Here is a 16,364-nt window from a genome sequence, read left to right as displayed (position 1 = left end):
TGTATAATGGGTGTGATCATAAGCAGCAAACCAGGGCATCATGCTCTTGAAATAATATTCATCATCATCACTCTAGGCAGCATCAGCTAATATTAACTTTGCTAATTGCATTTTCATTACATTACCACATTAGCAGTACAATTACTGTACATAAGCAAATGTGCTCAACATTATAGTATTACCTTTAAAATAGCATGTCAGTATTGTGAAGAAAAAAAATCAGACTTTATCAGTTTTAAGTATATCATGATAAAATGACCTAAAGATAATTTTCTGAGATGCCAACCAGGCTAGAACACATGACAAGGGGTTAAAGATTAATACTGGATAGGTTGTCTGCTTTTACCCAGAGGTGTTATCTTAGGTGTCAATATCAGCTTTGGCCCCCTGACTATCTCTCTCTCTCTCTCACAGGCAGGTAAGTGCGGTAAAAAGAAAAGACGAACTCAGGCAGCACTAGACTGTGTGTGTGTGTGTGTGTGTGTGTGTGTGTGTGTGTGTGTGTGTGTGTGTGTGTGTGTGTGTGTGTGTGTGTGTGTGTGTGTGTGTGTGTGTGTGTGTGTGTGTGTGTGTGTGTGTGTGTGTGTGTGTGTGTGTGTGTGTGTGTGTGTGTGTGTGTGTGTGTGTGTGTGTGTGTGTGTGCGCGTGTGCGTGTGCGCGTGCGAGAGACAGAGAGAGAGAGAGAGAGAGCGAAAGATGTATACGCTACAATGGCATGTTGATGTGACCAGAAAGGTATTGCAACTTGTTGCTCGCAATTGGAAGTTGAATCCCTCGCGACTCAATCATCAGCCAACCTGCAACGGGTAATTCAAATTGCTATGAGTTTTCTTGGAATGTTCTACTAAAACCGTTTCATCACATCATGAATCATTGATCTGAACTAGGCTTTACAGTCAAACCTATTGTGTGTGTGTGTGGTGGAGCGGAGCACGCAACTTAAATATACGTATGTAGATGCGTGCAGGCCAGGGGCAACATCTTCTACAAGATATTCATTCAAACATTTTTTGTTAGAAGGTTGTATTAGATAATATTCAATCTTTACAAAATAATGTACTTTAGTACTTTAATGCTACTGTAGAGGGTCCTATAGTAACGAATGGATTGAATTGGATTGAAATGAAATGTCATTGTGTTGAATGATAGTCTCTGTGCTATTTTCCAAACTATTCATTAATGTTGTTTCACCAGAACCAGCTCATATTAGGTGTCATGGGAGTTGATGTGCATCTGGATGAGATAAAGCGACTGACCCCACGGTACAATGTGAGTACATATAGGCTATGTCTGGGGTCCTCAACCTTTTTTTGAGCTCTGAACCACTAACACATTTCAAACAATCCTAACTGACACTATGCACAATTAACAGTCATTATTTCTATACTTTATTTCCGCCTATTTGTTCAATATTTGATGGACTATTATTTACATTTTAAAAATATTTTGGATACTTTTAATCATTGACTGCCAGAATTATTTCAGATTTTTTGCAGTTTTCTGCCAGAGATTTTTTATTGAAAAAACAAAAAAGTACTCAGGAGCCGAGATACAGAATTTTTAAGTTTCAAGTTAACAAGGAAGTGGATAGGAGTCTAGATCTTCGAAAAATCATGTTTTTTTTTATTTAATTTTTCTAAAAACGCATATATGCGTTATTGGCAGGCAAGTGATGGATTCTAAAGAACGCATATATGCGTTATTGGCAGGCAACTAGTTAAGTATCCAAAGGCTTGCTGAGTCTCTGCCCCGTTTTATATCCCTTCTGAAAACTCACCTTTATAAAGCTGCTTTCAACCCCCAGCACTCTTAATCTTAATGTGTGTCGTTATTTCTTGTTATTGTGGTGCATTGTTTTTATCTTTGTGTTGTGGATTCCTTTGTCAAGCACTTTGTGACTGTGTATTACCACTGTATTACTTACTGGTTCCGTTCTGTCTTATACAGCTCGGAGCCAATGGATACATATTTGCCATTGATCCAAATGGATACCTCCTACTGCATCCTAACCTTCTGCCAAAGGTGGGTGATCTATATTTAATCTGAGAAGTGAAGAGCCTTGGCTCGAAATGTTGTCAATAAATTACATTGGAGCAGATGAGTGTGCGGCTTTATTCTTTTTCTTTTTCTTCATGTTACTTTCCAAGACTGCTCCTGAACCAAGTGATGTGCGTATTCTACGAGTTTTTGTATGATCTATATTTAATGACATTCAACCTGGTGTTCCTACTGTATTTTGGGCATGTCATTATGGTACATATTGAAAATAGCTGATCTACAAACTCACAATGCGTAGCATCTCGGCGTGTTGTGAGCATGTAGATCAAGTATAGAATAGGGCTTAAGTGGTTACGTAATATAATTGGTACATATGGGCCTGAGAAGTGATTACATAGGTCAAGAAAAAGTCCAGATGAGTAAGAAATTGTCTAAAATGTTACTCTGATGATTCTACCCCGCTCTTGTTTAGTTTTTCAAGGTATAAAAAAATTCAAACGGCAATTAAAATACCCTAAAAAGGGTTTTCTGTTCATTGGACTGTCACCTATGCCCTAGTATTATTTATATTTGAGAATAAATCCAATAATTATATTTGATTGTCATTCATACAGTATGAATGTACCCTATAAAGTATGAAATGTCATTCAGTGTAACGCAAAGTGTTTAAATAAAATAAAATAAAATAATGCCCATTTTTCATAATCACAAGGTTATATATCAATGCTTGTACTGTCAAAAATGTTACTAGCCAGTAAAAGAAAAACATTATTTAATTTTTAATAGCACATATTTTATGTGTTACGGGTTGTTGTTTGTTGCAAAAACCTCCTGCCTTACACTGAAAATAAGATAAAACGGTATGAAAATATTTGCACGTCTCGTCTTTGACCCATATATAACATTGTACATGGTGGATAAATATGTCATCATGTTATGTGTTTTTTTCCCCAGCTTGATCTCGACCTTCCAGAGCCTGTAACATTGGATTTTCTGGATGCAGAGGTAGAAGACAGCAATAAAGAGGAGGTAGGTGCTTAGCAGTGGTAGAAAGTAACAAAGTACATTTACTTAAGTACACTTTTGAGGTATTTTTACTTTACTGGAGTATTTCCAATTTTTTATACTTTCACTTCTACTCCACTACATCTCAGAGGCAAATATTGTACTTTTACTCCACTACAATTATTTGAAAACTTAAGTTACTCGTTACTTTTTTGTTTTTGATTATTATTACAAAACATACATTAACCACTTCAACCCTATACATTTCGGCCAATAGAAAATACGACACATTGTGAGCTTGTAAATCTGCTATTTTCAAATGATTTTTACACATTTGAAAACTTGTGAAATGGGACATTCTGCATAATGACTACGTTCTACTTTTGGTACTTTAAGTACATTTTGATACCAATACGTTTGTACTTTTACTCAAGTAAAATTTGATTTCCGGACTCTTACTTGTAACAGAGTATTTCTACATTGCAGTATTGATACTTTTACTTAGGTAAAAAATATGAATACTTATCCCACCACTGGTGCTTGGTGCAACGTGGTAATGGAGCACTTCTGTTTGCACGCCTTCTGCTGATTAGCTGTATTATTTTTGGGTCAATGAATAGCATCTGCTTGGAGACGCTCCACATGCAGTGGTAATGGAGGTCGCTTCTATGTACGTTGGACGTACAAAATCAACATTTTCTTTTTTTTTTTGCATTTTAGATTCGTCGACAGATGATTGACGGAAGACCAGGTGAAATGCAGATTAAAACACTTCTTAAATCAATTGATGAGGTAAGTTGTTTAAATTATTATATGTAATGAATTCATTAATTATTAAAATGTTCAAATCTTGTCGTGGATTTGGTTATTTTAAACTGTGTCTCTGTCCTCATTTCTTGCACACTAAAATAATTTGCAGGATGTACAGACAGCGGTTTTATATAGATAACCAAAGACAGTAGTGAAGAGAGTCATGAAGTGTGGTACCATTCTGTGGGTTGGGCTTTTATGGAATGTTTCCTCTGTTGCAGCAATACATTGATGAGGCATATAGAGGTTACACCTGGACACCTATCAATGGTACAGATTATAGGTGAGTAGTTGGCCATCTGAATTGAAAATACTCAAAACAGCTTGTGCTCATACTGTATGAGGAGTATGTTGAGGCAGATCCACTTTGAGTAGGATTCAAAGATTGTGTTTTCGTTGCCTTATATTACTCATGTGCCCTTTTCCACTTTGTGATGCTGCCACCTACAGTCTTGGATTGGTATTGCCTCCCTACAACGAATTCTACATCCAGGCAGACCTGAGCGATGTGATGCTGCAGCTTCAATGTGAGTGTCTGGCCACTGAGCTTTCAACCCATTAAGACCTGAAGCCGATTCTACAAAATGACTAAATCGTAACGTTGCTATATGAGTGGTGCGCAAAACGTATTTGGCCGTGGAACTCCGAACCCCCATCTCAAAATATTTTGTTCCAGGGACCTCCAGAAGACATTTTTTTAGTTATATATATATATATATATATATATATATTCAAAGATTTGCTAAATTCTTCACATATTTTCAAAAATAGCAGATCTACAAGCTCATAGCACTTCACGAAGTGACGCGCTATGAGCTTGTATATCTGCTATTTCTGAATAGCCAAAGTGTAAGATAATGGTTAAAGTGGTTTAAATCTAAAATGACACAGATGCTTTCCCGGTTTTAATGGGTTAACATAATGTCACTGTTGGACCGGGTAACCTTGTATGTCCAAAACCATTTCTTTTCCGAAAATGGACCCAATGTAGTTATTTTTGTCACAGCTGTGTGAACAAACTCCCCATTGCAGTTAGAACTGCAGTCTCTCTACCGTAAAGTGAAGACTCACCTCTTCAGACTATTCTTTAGCCTGTAGCACTTGCCGTAGCACTTGCCCTAGCCTTGACGACCATGCAGTCTTATGCAAAGGTTAAAATACAGTATAATGTACAGTAGATAGCATGTTATGTAGACTGATGCCAGGTTCATTTGTTGACCTGGTATCCTATAGTTTGCATATATAGTTTCAATGTACATAGTATATATTTTTTAATATTATAAAGTTTAGACTGATTACTGTTTACTAGATTACTACACTGTCTCTATGCATTTGATGTATTACCTTGTGTTTACCTTGCTTACTGTAAATCGCTCTGGATTAAGAGTGTCTGCTAAATGCTTAAATTGTAAATTGCTGCTCAACATTTGAAATGTTGAAAGCAGCAATACAAAAGTGGAACTGAGAGCCGGTGTGCAGACTTTATTTATTTCACCGTAAATATCAAAATTCCCAAATGGGTAATGTAATGTCGTAAAGATGGCTAGTTTATTGAGGACTTTAGAGTGCAGTGTAGTGCAGTGGTGAGCTGGTAGATCGGCTATTTCCACTACTTTTGTATAAAATGGGGCATACATAAAAGAAACATAAAAGATGAAATATGGATGCAAAGTTTTTCCCCAACAGCGACGATAAACATGATATTGCACCAAGCTAAAAGCTCTGTCTGTCTGTCTGTCTGTCTGTCTGTCTGTCTGTCTCTCTCTATCACACAATCTCTTCCTCCCTCTCTCTCGTCTCTGTCTACCTCATAACTCTTTTCAGATTTGCAGTCTTTACTGCCCAGCTCCTTTGAGTCATCAGGACATGTGTTTCTGGCTCCTAGGTGAACACTGTCACTCTGGCACCGCACCACGCACTCTATTTACCCCTGTTTTTATCTTTGCGTCAATGTAAAAAAATGCCATCTGTTCTTCCTCTAGGGAATATTGCAAGCGTCTACAACTTTCCGACAACAACACACAGTTTTTGGAGAACTTCCTTTCACTCATGGTGGATATAACACCGGAATCTGAAGACTGTGAGTTCATGAGATGTGTCACTTGTTTGTTGTGGATCACAATATCTGATTCTAATCATGTAATGGATGGTCACTCTATCTGCTTGTTTGTGTTTCAGGCGACCAAGGCCTCATTCACAACCTGATATTGGATTCTGGCATTATTGGACAGCTTGCTTCCAGAGTATGGAAGAACAAGGATCTCAATGCGTGAGTCAACACACTATTCAGGATGCAGTGTATGTATGGGCATGCCTTGCGATAAGTCTTAAGTCTGAAAAGCCGTCCTTCATTTTTAAAACGTACCTTTCAATGTTTAAGAAGAATGGATGGTATCGAGCTGATGTAAGATACTGTACAGGATATACTGACTTCATGTTTCTGTGTTGCAGGTATGGCTTCCTGGCTGTGTTTGCCTCTACAGATGGTGGAGTAACGCGAGTTTTTCCCAACATGTAAGTAAGGCTGTATAATTGGCCTCATAATTGACCTCAATCACACGGCAGCTATTTTGCCCTTAAGTCAATGTCTAGCTTATTTTGGTAAGGCAGTGGTTTGTTCATTGTCTCAGTGATTTTACCTAAAGCCTGTATAATTATTTTGTCTTATCTATGCAGGGCCGCTGAGACATGGGACGAGGATCCTGAACCTTACAATTCCAACTACTACAGACGAAGCTTAGACAATAAAGGTTATATGTTCAGAGCTCCACCGAGGACCTGTGAGTAACAAACTGTGTTTCACTGAAAGACATTCTCTGTTTTAGTAATGGGGGACACCTTTACATCATTATAAGTAGGGCTGGGGAAAATCAAACATCGCAATATTTTTTACCAAATAGTAGGGTGACCACCCGTCCCGAAATTCGCGGGACAGTCCCGAAATTGGACCCTCTGTCCCGCGTCCCGTACAAGCAGAGCAATGTCCCGAAAATCAAAGATATGAAAAAAGAAAAAAAAAAGATTTTTTTTTGATAATAAATCGGTAAAATCAGGCAAAAATAAGAATTAAATAACATAACCCTAACCTAACCCTAATCTTAACCCTAAAACCGAAATAAAGAAACCAAAAACGAACCCAATCCGCCCAGACCCGACCCAAAAAAATCGCGCGCACGGGAGGTCCACATGCACGCGCGCGTGTCCCGCGATGTCCCGCGGAACGGACACGTCTGTCCCTCAATGGGTCTGTTTGAAGGTGGTCACCCTACCAAATAGCGATATTGTGACGATAATATTGTATTGTGATACTGTGAGTGCTATGATATTGGGTTTTGCTCTAACTACTCTGACAATGGTTACAATGGGTATTGCAAAACTGAGGAGCATGCATTCCCAACAGGCATCGCCCTATAGTTTTTATTTTTTTCCCAAAAATAACAGATCTGCGATCTCACAACGCATCACAATATCAAAAATCCCAGATGATATTTAGTCTCATATCATGATATCAATGTAATATCGATATATTGTCCAGCCCTAATTATAAGAGTTCATTAACTGGTCATTATCCTCTCCTTGTGTTAAATGTGGTTATTTAAGGAAAATGATAATATTGTCTTGGGTCAAAATGGCATAGCCATACATACGCTCATTTCAAACACTGAGACTATTCTCATCATGCATATGTTTTTTAACTATGCCCCTATAAACAGCCATGGATGACCCTGTGGGCTCAGAGAATGGCACCATTGGGGTACTGGTTAGTTCATCTGTTGAAGTTAATTTAGGAGGCAAGCTTCTCAAGCCAGCAGGTATGTGACACTTTCATATTCAAATATCATACTTTACCTTATGGGATTGTTAAAATGTTAAAATGTTTTAACTGTTGTTAGACTACCTTGTCCTCTTATATTTTCCCAATGATCTGCGTCTCATCTTGCCACATTTGTTCTCTGTGTGATCTGACCCTGTGAATCTTATCACCGATCAGTTGTGGGAGTAAAGCTGGATTTGGAAGCTTGGGTGGACAAGTTTAAGATCTTGGCCAGCAATGTGTCAGACAGCCGTCAAGGCTCACAGAAGGTACTTTGAATTCACCACCATTTATGAGTGATAACTGATTGCATAGATTATCCTTGGTTGGGTTCTCAAAGTTGTTTTTCTTACCCTCTAACAGTGTGGGCCATCAAGAAGTTGTGAGATGGACTGTGAAGCGAACACTGATGTAAGAATATTTCTTCTTTCACATGAGCATAACTATTAGATTGTAAACTAACATTCATAGAGGCATGACACATAGCTATAGAAAACCTCAAAACCTGTCGACACCAGTATGACTTGGTTTAAGGTTGGCTTTTGTCGCACATATTCCGCCATGTTTCGTGGAAACCCGTCCATCCGTGATTTGTTCACAGACACACAGACAGGAGCAATTACAATGCCCTGTGTTGTATTGCTGGAGGCAGGGTTTAAAAGAGTAAGCGTTTTGTGTAGTTATATTTGGCTGTGTATCTCTGGGGAGAAGCACAGACCTCCTCTGTGTATACTCTACTGAAGGATAATCCCGCTGGGATTTCCCAACAGTGTGGGGAGGGAGTTGGCTGACAACATGACAGGTGCAGCTGTCCCTCATCCTTGGTGCGCAAGTAATCTGTGAACTGTGCCGAAGGTTGCTGTTTTCCACTCTGACTTTTTGTTGCCTTTGTAAACCGAAATTCTCCTAAACTCCTACATTTCTTCTCAGATTTTAATTTGACCACACCATCCACAGCAACCGAATTTGGTGGCCGATTTTAATCCATGTTTGATGTACTGATTTTCTTGTGTGTGGTCACTCACAGAGTTCAGCACGTGATAGGCACTGTAGTTTGTGCTGATTGATCAGCCAGCAATATCAGCTTATTACCCTCTGATACGTTTTTATCACTCAAAGACTGTACTTGATATGATCTGAGGTCTGTACTGTGAAAGGATTTGGGGTTAGTGCGCTGAATTCAGGTTTAATCCTGGGTTTTCCGGCATAAAACGGTATTCACTCACCATGGAAACTGCTAACAGATCAACATGTAGAAAAGCACCACCTACGGACCAGTAAGTTGTCTTGGAAAATAGTATCTGGGAAATCCTGTGGAGCTCGGTGCATGGATCATGAGTGCGTCTCATAGGGGGTCAAGAATGTTCAGAGACAGGCAAAACCCTTTTGCTTTCCCAGACAATATTTGAGAGGTATATATTCTCGTTGGAGGGAGTGAGTTATCTGTGTCAGCTTATCAGAGCATTATCAGAGTCATTTCATTGTGCTTTTGTATACCCATGCAGTATCATCATAGAACAGACTGCTTGAAGCACGGCTTGAACTTTTTGGACTTAATAAATTAAGATATGAAAGTATGATTATGTTTTCACTTTTCATATCTATCTGTCATTTGCTTCCAAGTCCATTTTACAACGCCAGTTTTACACCTATAAGAATATGGCAACATCTGTATAGACGCCATATGAATAAAACAATAGCAAGCAATACATTCATTTAATGGAATACACAAACGTAATTATAATCAGATCTACTTGTGCCCTAATGACGGAGCTGTGATATTATAAGCCTACTTTGTGAAGCCTACGCATTCACACAGTCCTAGATTTCTCTTTGCCAGATGGCCTTCCTGCGTTTGGCAGCTGTATGTTGCTTCTAGCCTCGATTATGTGTTATTATAATATTGTCCATGGTCACGATTGGTCATATGCTGCAAACACTGACCCTTTTATGTGAATGACTTTGATATGATATGATATGATATGATATATCATGTAATATCATATCACTGTAGTGTACACACAACACAACACAACACAACACAACACAACACAACACAACACAATAAAATGGGTGTGTAGCTGTCAGTATAGTGTAGTGTTGTTAACTATGTAATGTTGTCTGTAGGACCTACTCTGCTATCTACTTGATGACGGTGGGTTCCTGGTTATGTCCAACCAGAGGGATAGCTGGAAGAAGGTATGCATGTGTGTGTTTATTTGGTGTATGACATTCAGAGGCACACTTTAACTGAAGGTCCAAGCTAACACGGCACAGTACTGTAGATTATGTATCATGCAAGAGAACGAAAGTGGAGGAGAGGGAACCACTTAAAGTGGAAAGGAGATGAAAACCCCATCAAGCTGTTACAGTACTTAAAGAAGCACGTCACCCATTCTCAACGTTATCTTTATATAATCGCTCCATTTCTGTCTACTCGCTCTGCGTCGCAGACAGTGGTGGAAGAAGGTTGACCTCCTCGAAAACGAGATGATGCATCTCAAGGGGCTTATCCTCTAACAGAAATGTCTAAATAATTAAAGCACGCAGATGTTTTACTTGGGGAAAGCAAACAATGCCACAATGTAGAAATACTCTGTTACAAGCAAAAGTCCTGTGTTCAAAACTTTACTTGAGTAAAAGTGCAAAAGTATTGGCATCAAAATATACTTAAGTAAGTAAAAGTGCAGAATGTCCTATTTCACAAGTTTTCGTGAAATCTTTCAAAAACAGTAGATTCATACAGTACACACAGTACAAACTCACAACACATTGCGATGTGACATGTGAGCTTGTAGAACGGCTGTCTTTGAGTAGACAAGTATATGATAGGGCTTAATTGGTAAATGTATGTTTGCAAAGTAACTTTAATTAATTTGATGTTTCACAGGTGGGCCTATTCTTTGGTGACGTGGACCCTTACCTGATGCACGCGCTCTACAATAACTCCATCTATGTCCGTCGTCAGTCCTTCCAGTACCAGTCTGCATGTGAACCGGTCAGCAGCAGTCACACTGGTGCAGCTCCAAGAGGCATATTTGTGGTGAGAGGCAGGGAGGACAGAGACAATTCTAATGCGAACATCTCTACGGTGTAACCCAGTGGTTCTCAACCCCCAGGGGGGTCCCCAAATGATTTTGAGGGGGTCCCCAGATGACAGTAAAATCATCTGGGTGACAGTAAAGTCATCTGGGGACTTTACTAAGGACTTTTAATACCTAAAAAAAAAAAATGAAAAAAAGATCATTACGGCATCAAAAATAATCAACAAACTATACAATAGAAACTGCTCGAGCATTGGCCAAATCGTCAAGTAATATAAGAGGAAGACATTTTGTTGCGAGGCGCTGTGAGCTTGTAGATCGGCTATTTTCCAATTTCAAGTGCTTGTCAGGGGGGTCCCCAGTTCGAATTATGATTTTTTGGGGGGTCGCGGCCTGAAAAGGTTGAGAACCACTGGTCTAACCCATTAAGACCTGAGCTTATCTAACAGAAATGTCTAAATAATTAAAGTACGCAGATTTTTTACTTGGGAAAAGAAAACAATGCCACAATGTAGAAATACTCTGTTACAAGCAAAAGTCCTGTGTTCAAAACTTTACTTGAGTAAAAGTACAAAAGTATTGGCATCAAAATATACATATACAGTAATATAAGAGGCAAACATTTTGTTTGCGAGGCATTGTGAGCTTGTAGATCGGCTATTTTCCAATTTCAAGTGCTTGTCAGGGGGGTCCCCAGTTCAAATATGATTCTTTTGGGGGGTCGCGGCCTGAAAAGGTTGAGAACCACTGGTCTAACCCATTAATTAAGACCTGAGGCCCATTCTACAAATGTTTTAATGGGTTAAACTGTGACCTTCTATTTTTTAGGAATGACATTATTTAAATGATTTCTCTAACTGCTAATCTCTTTTCTATTCATCATCATGTTGTCACTATAGCCTTCAGTTGCTGACATCTTAAACTTAGCCTGGTGGTCCTCTGCAGTGGCATGGTGAGTTTTACTCCCAGTACGCATCACACCATGTTAAGTGCAAGTGAAGTGTACTTTCCTTTTAATCGTTTCCAGACTGTAAGTGAAATCAAAGATGTGATGATGCCAGGATGGCAATTTTCCCAGTGCTTGGCACCTGGGCATTACAAACTGGAGCTTTATGGAGCTTGACGTTACTGCAGTGTGTTGACACACCGTTAATGTGACATACTGTATTGATTCCAGAGTGTGCTTCACTTTCTCACAAGCTGTAATTTTCTCACTTTTTCAGGTCTGTAATGCAGCAGTTATTCTATGGAATGGCTTATAACACCTGGTTCTTCTCAGGTTGGTATTTTATATAATGAAAAAATATATGTACAATGTACAGTACATGAATGCATGCATGTATAAATCAATGTATGTAGTACGGATACAGCCTCTATTCTACAGTATATGCTAAAATAAGCACCCCTATGAGATAGTAGAGTACAAGGAAAATTAGTGTTGAGATGTGGCTGAGAATATAATCATATGCCCCAGAAGCACAGCCATTCTGGCATTTAGTCACATTTTGGCGAAAAAACGTCCCAAAAACATTACATTTCAGGAAATGGAAAAAAGAACCAGTGTTCCAATGGGTTATTTAGTCACAAGCTCTTGTTAATACTGTTCATTGGTTAAATATTTATAAAACACATAGACAGACTTAAAGCAGCACAAAGTAACTTTGCTCTTCTACCTCGGATTTGAACCTGGTTTCCTGCGTAAGTGCAGAAAGTTTTACCATTGAGCTAATAGAGCCTGCCAGCTTGCTCAGGGAATAAATTGAATCTTGACCATGTGGTCAAAATTTGTGTCAGATCCTGTGTCTAGGTGATACCTTTGACACGATCTAAATGTCTCAACAGAAGAGCAGGGACTAGTGATGCGCGGGTCGGGTTTTTTCATGACCCGCCCCGCCCCGCCCCGCGACGGAACCCAACCCGCCTCAGCCCGCCCCGCGAACCCATATATAAATCTATGGCTCAACCCGCCCTGCGACCCGCGATTTTTTTTTTTATTCTGTAAAATCATGGTTAGAAAATAATCCCCAAGTGTATTCAAACTGTTTTATTGTTATTATTCTTATTCTTATTAGGAATAAAGACAAAACAAGAGCATGTGATTTATTTTATTTTTTTGCGTGTGAGAGCGGCTGACCCGCTCACCCGCAGCCCGCATAATTGCCTCCGAAATTCTGACTTGACCCACCCGCGCCGCGGGTTGACCCGCGGGTCCCGCGGGTTACGGGTCAACCCGCGCATCACTAGCAGGGACACAAAATACAATCACCCCAATTGTATAAGTTATATTGTATTAACATACGGTACTCTACCATACAGATTGGACAAAATAAAATTGTATTCATTTAAAAAAAAGTTACATAGTGAGGCTTTAACCACTTGATATTTTGGGCATATCATTATTGTCTAAAATAAATAAATAAATATGTAAAAGTCAAACATTTTCAAAAATAGTTTAAATGGCAGATCTTCTGTATAAGCTCACAACGTGTTGCATCGTGATGCGTTGTGAGATTGTACTGTAGATCAGCAATTTCTTTTGACACTGTCATACGATGAAGTTGAAATAGGGCATTAATTTAAAAATTGGAGATACGAGTTTCTGTGTGACAGCGATGTGCAAGAATGCCTTACAGACTACTCATTAACCTAGGTTTCCTCCACTTGTTGCAGGTGATGCACTAGTAGAAGGGTTTGAACAAAGGGAAAGCAGCTGTGTGACCATTCAAAGCCAGTTCTATTTTACCAACACTACCAACTCATACAATGTGCTACAAGACTGTGGAAATTGCTCAAGGTGTGTTTTTCTTTCTTCTTTTCATTAGTATATTTATTGATCATACAAGATACTAAATGACTTAAATTGACAACACAAAACCGATTGACAACACAAAACCGACACAACACTCACCTACCTATGATGAAACGATGAATAATTCACAATGACTGACAAAAGAAAAAAACAAAACAAAAATACAAACAATACATACATACAGTACGCACTTAAACTAATATCACAATCCAAGTCTAAATGACCATATATGACCTCACATCTGCCGAGGATGCAATTATCCAGCCACAGGCTCTAGGGTGACCACCTTCAAACAGATCCATTGAGGGACAGACGTACCCATTCCGCGGGACATCGCGGGACACATGCACGCGTGCGCAGCGCAGCGCGCGTGAATGAGGACCTCCCGTCCTCATGCCCTAAAACCGAAATAAGGTTTCTTTATTTCGGTTTTAGGGTTAAGATTAGGGTTAGGTTAGGGTTATGTTATTTAATTCTTATTTTTGCCTGATTTTATCGATTTATTATCACAACATTTTTTTTTTTTTTTTTTTTTCATATCTTTGATTTTCGGGACATTGCTCTGCTTGTGCGGGACGCGGGACAGAGGGTCCAATTTCGGGACTGTCCCGCGAATTTCGGGACGGGTGGTCACCCTAACAGGCTCGTTCGTTAGATAGATCATTGTTCTTGACATATTGAAAAAATCATCCCCATACTTTTTGGAAAAGCTCTAGTTTGTCTCTAAGAGTTAACATAGTTTTGTTACAAAGAAAAGCATATTGGCTAGTTAGTTTCTTAAACCACTGAGAAATGCTTCAAGGTGTGTTCTTACACCATCAACAAAATACATTTTCAGTGTTTGATTGCTTCTCCGACCTCTGCACCTTTTCATGTTGAATGGCTCACTCGACCTGTCTGTGGGTGCGTTTGGATATGCGCACCGGGAGCGCACTCACGTATTGGTTTGTATTGGACCAGTGCGCTCAGTGCCTTATATCCGAACGCACCTTATTTGTCATCATAGGTTGTTCCACGCAAAGAGGATTGAGGGTACAAACCTTCTCTTTGTGGTTGCTGAGACGTTGCCCTGCAGCTCCTGTGAGATAGAGAGACTGACCCAAGTCAGGACAGAATGTATCCTTTACATCATAACTTTTTCACGTCAAGGACCCCCCCGTCTGAACATATGTTGTGCCAGGGACCCCCATACAAGATTTGTCTTGTCAAAATGTTTCAAAATATTCCACATTTCCCGGGTTCACAACGCGCCGCATCGTGACGAGTTGTGAGCTTGTAGATCAGCTATTTTTGAATAGCTGATGTGTATATAGGGCTAAAGTGGTTAAACTTATTTTGATGCTATATTACCACATACTGTAAATCACAGTGCTGTTCATGTTTTACTACCCGTGCATATTAGCAGTGGCGGAAAAAGTACTCCCATGTTTTACTTAAGTAAAATTATCAATACTGTAATGTACAAATAATCCGGGATTAAAAATGTACTTGAGTAAAAGTAGAAAAGTATTGGTATAAAAATGTATTTAAAGTACCGAAAGTAGAAAGTAGTCATTGTGCAGATTGTTCCATTTTCAGTTCAAAATATATGAAAAATCTACAAGCTCACAATGCGTCGCATCAATGCATTGGGAACTTGTAGATCTGCTATTTTCAAATGGCTGAAATATATATAGGACTGATGTGGTTAGTTTGTTTTGTAATAATAATCAAAATCTAAGTAACTAGTAACTCACTTCATATAATTGTAGTGGAGTACAATAGTTTCCTCTGAGATGTAGTGGGGTAGAAATTAAAGTATACTGAAGTACTGAAAATACTGAAGAAAGTGAAAAATACCTCAGAATTGTACTTGAGTATATGTACTTAAGTTACTTTCCACCACTGCCCTTAACTCCTGTAAACAGTTCAGGAGGAAAATCCATGTGAAGTGCTGAGCAGCGCACGGTACCGTAAAGGCCCACCTACCTGCTTTGACTACAGTGCCTGGGTAAAATAATATCAATTACTACCATTGCAACAATCTCTTTTGATCTGACACATTACATGCTGCAGTTGTTTGTGCTATATTCAGGCATGTCTTGCATGATTTTTCAAAAATAGCAGATCTACAAGCTCATAGCGCGGCACTCGGTGCAGAGCTATGAGCTTGTATATCTGCTATTTTTGAATAGCCAAAGAAATCTAAAGTGACACAGATGCGTTCCAGGTCTTAATGGGATATACTCTCTTATTGCAGGAGAACACATCTGAGTGCGGACGGGCCCATTCCTTGAAGTCCTCCATAGGGATTCTTCTCTTCATCCAGCTTGTTCTGAGGCTAGTTTGTCTCTGACATCTGGACTAGACCGTAACTGAGGCCCTTGCATCTCCTGAGTCCTGACACTATGATCTCATTTTCACGCCATAGTCTTTCAAGTCAGCATTTTATCCCTGTCAGAAAAATGACTAATGACTCGGAGTCATTTTTTTTCTCTTCCCCTTTTATTTATCGTATTTCCTAGAGCTAGCAGACACTATACAAGATTTGAGCTAAATGAATTCTTAACCAGGATGCCCAACACAAGAGCATTAGGGACAGGATCTTAAGGTTTTCTTTGAGCACCTGTCGTAATGCAGAAAATGTGTCTGGGACAGCGGCTCATAAAGCGTTCTAGTGTGTTGCCCCCTGCAGTAATCATATCTTCAAGATTTCACAAGGGTATCTATTCATAAAAAAATCTCACTGATAATCCACTCCTTTGTCTATTAGTTAGTGAATGGAGTATTTTAGTAAATGTGTATTTCATTGAAATGCTTCCACTGACATTTATAGTACAGTATGAACTTGAGGTGCTTCACGAATTCCAACAAGACAACTGAATGGTGTAAAATTAAGTTAACA

At 39.2% G+C, this 16,364-nt stretch overlaps 1 protein-coding gene across 1 annotated transcript in view; it reads left to right on the top strand.

Moving 5' to 3' along the window:
- Positions 1-15,815, top strand: part of cacna2d2b (calcium channel, voltage-dependent, alpha 2/delta subunit 2b) — a gene marked incomplete at both ends in the record, with an annotated part of 43,825 nt that extends 28,010 nt beyond the window's left edge. Inside the window, 22 exons of the mRNA XM_084061841.1 lie at positions 1,195-1,269; positions 1,948-2,022; positions 2,953-3,027; positions 3,724-3,795; positions 4,035-4,096; positions 4,264-4,340; positions 5,638-5,698; positions 5,796-5,893; positions 5,992-6,082; positions 6,265-6,327; positions 6,490-6,593; positions 7,527-7,625; positions 7,805-7,896; positions 7,991-8,038; positions 9,755-9,826; positions 10,518-10,670; positions 11,571-11,623; positions 11,895-11,950; positions 13,342-13,465; positions 14,487-14,596; positions 15,388-15,470; positions 15,720-15,815. Of these exons, the coding sequence (XP_083917967.1) occupies positions 1,195-1,269; positions 1,948-2,022; positions 2,953-3,027; positions 3,724-3,795; positions 4,035-4,096; positions 4,264-4,340; positions 5,638-5,698; positions 5,796-5,893; positions 5,992-6,082; positions 6,265-6,327; positions 6,490-6,593; positions 7,527-7,625; positions 7,805-7,896; positions 7,991-8,038; positions 9,755-9,826; positions 10,518-10,670; positions 11,571-11,623; positions 11,895-11,950; positions 13,342-13,465; positions 14,487-14,596; positions 15,388-15,470; positions 15,720-15,815 (1,839 nt within the window). The remainder of the gene's footprint in view (positions 1-1,194; positions 1,270-1,947; positions 2,023-2,952; positions 3,028-3,723; positions 3,796-4,034; positions 4,097-4,263; positions 4,341-5,637; positions 5,699-5,795; positions 5,894-5,991; positions 6,083-6,264; positions 6,328-6,489; positions 6,594-7,526; positions 7,626-7,804; positions 7,897-7,990; positions 8,039-9,754; positions 9,827-10,517; positions 10,671-11,570; positions 11,624-11,894; positions 11,951-13,341; positions 13,466-14,486; positions 14,597-15,387; positions 15,471-15,719) is intronic.
- Positions 15,816-16,364: the final 549 nt, after the last annotated feature.

This window comes from Gymnoscopelus microlampas, assembly GCF_963454915.1.
Source record: "Gymnoscopelus microlampas genome assembly, chromosome: 7".
In the NCBI taxonomy this organism is placed as follows: domain Eukaryota; kingdom Metazoa; phylum Chordata; class Actinopteri; order Myctophiformes; family Myctophidae; genus Gymnoscopelus; species Gymnoscopelus microlampas.
The sequence above is the reverse complement of the archived record's forward strand: the minus strand, read 5'-3'. Positions and strand labels throughout refer to the sequence as shown.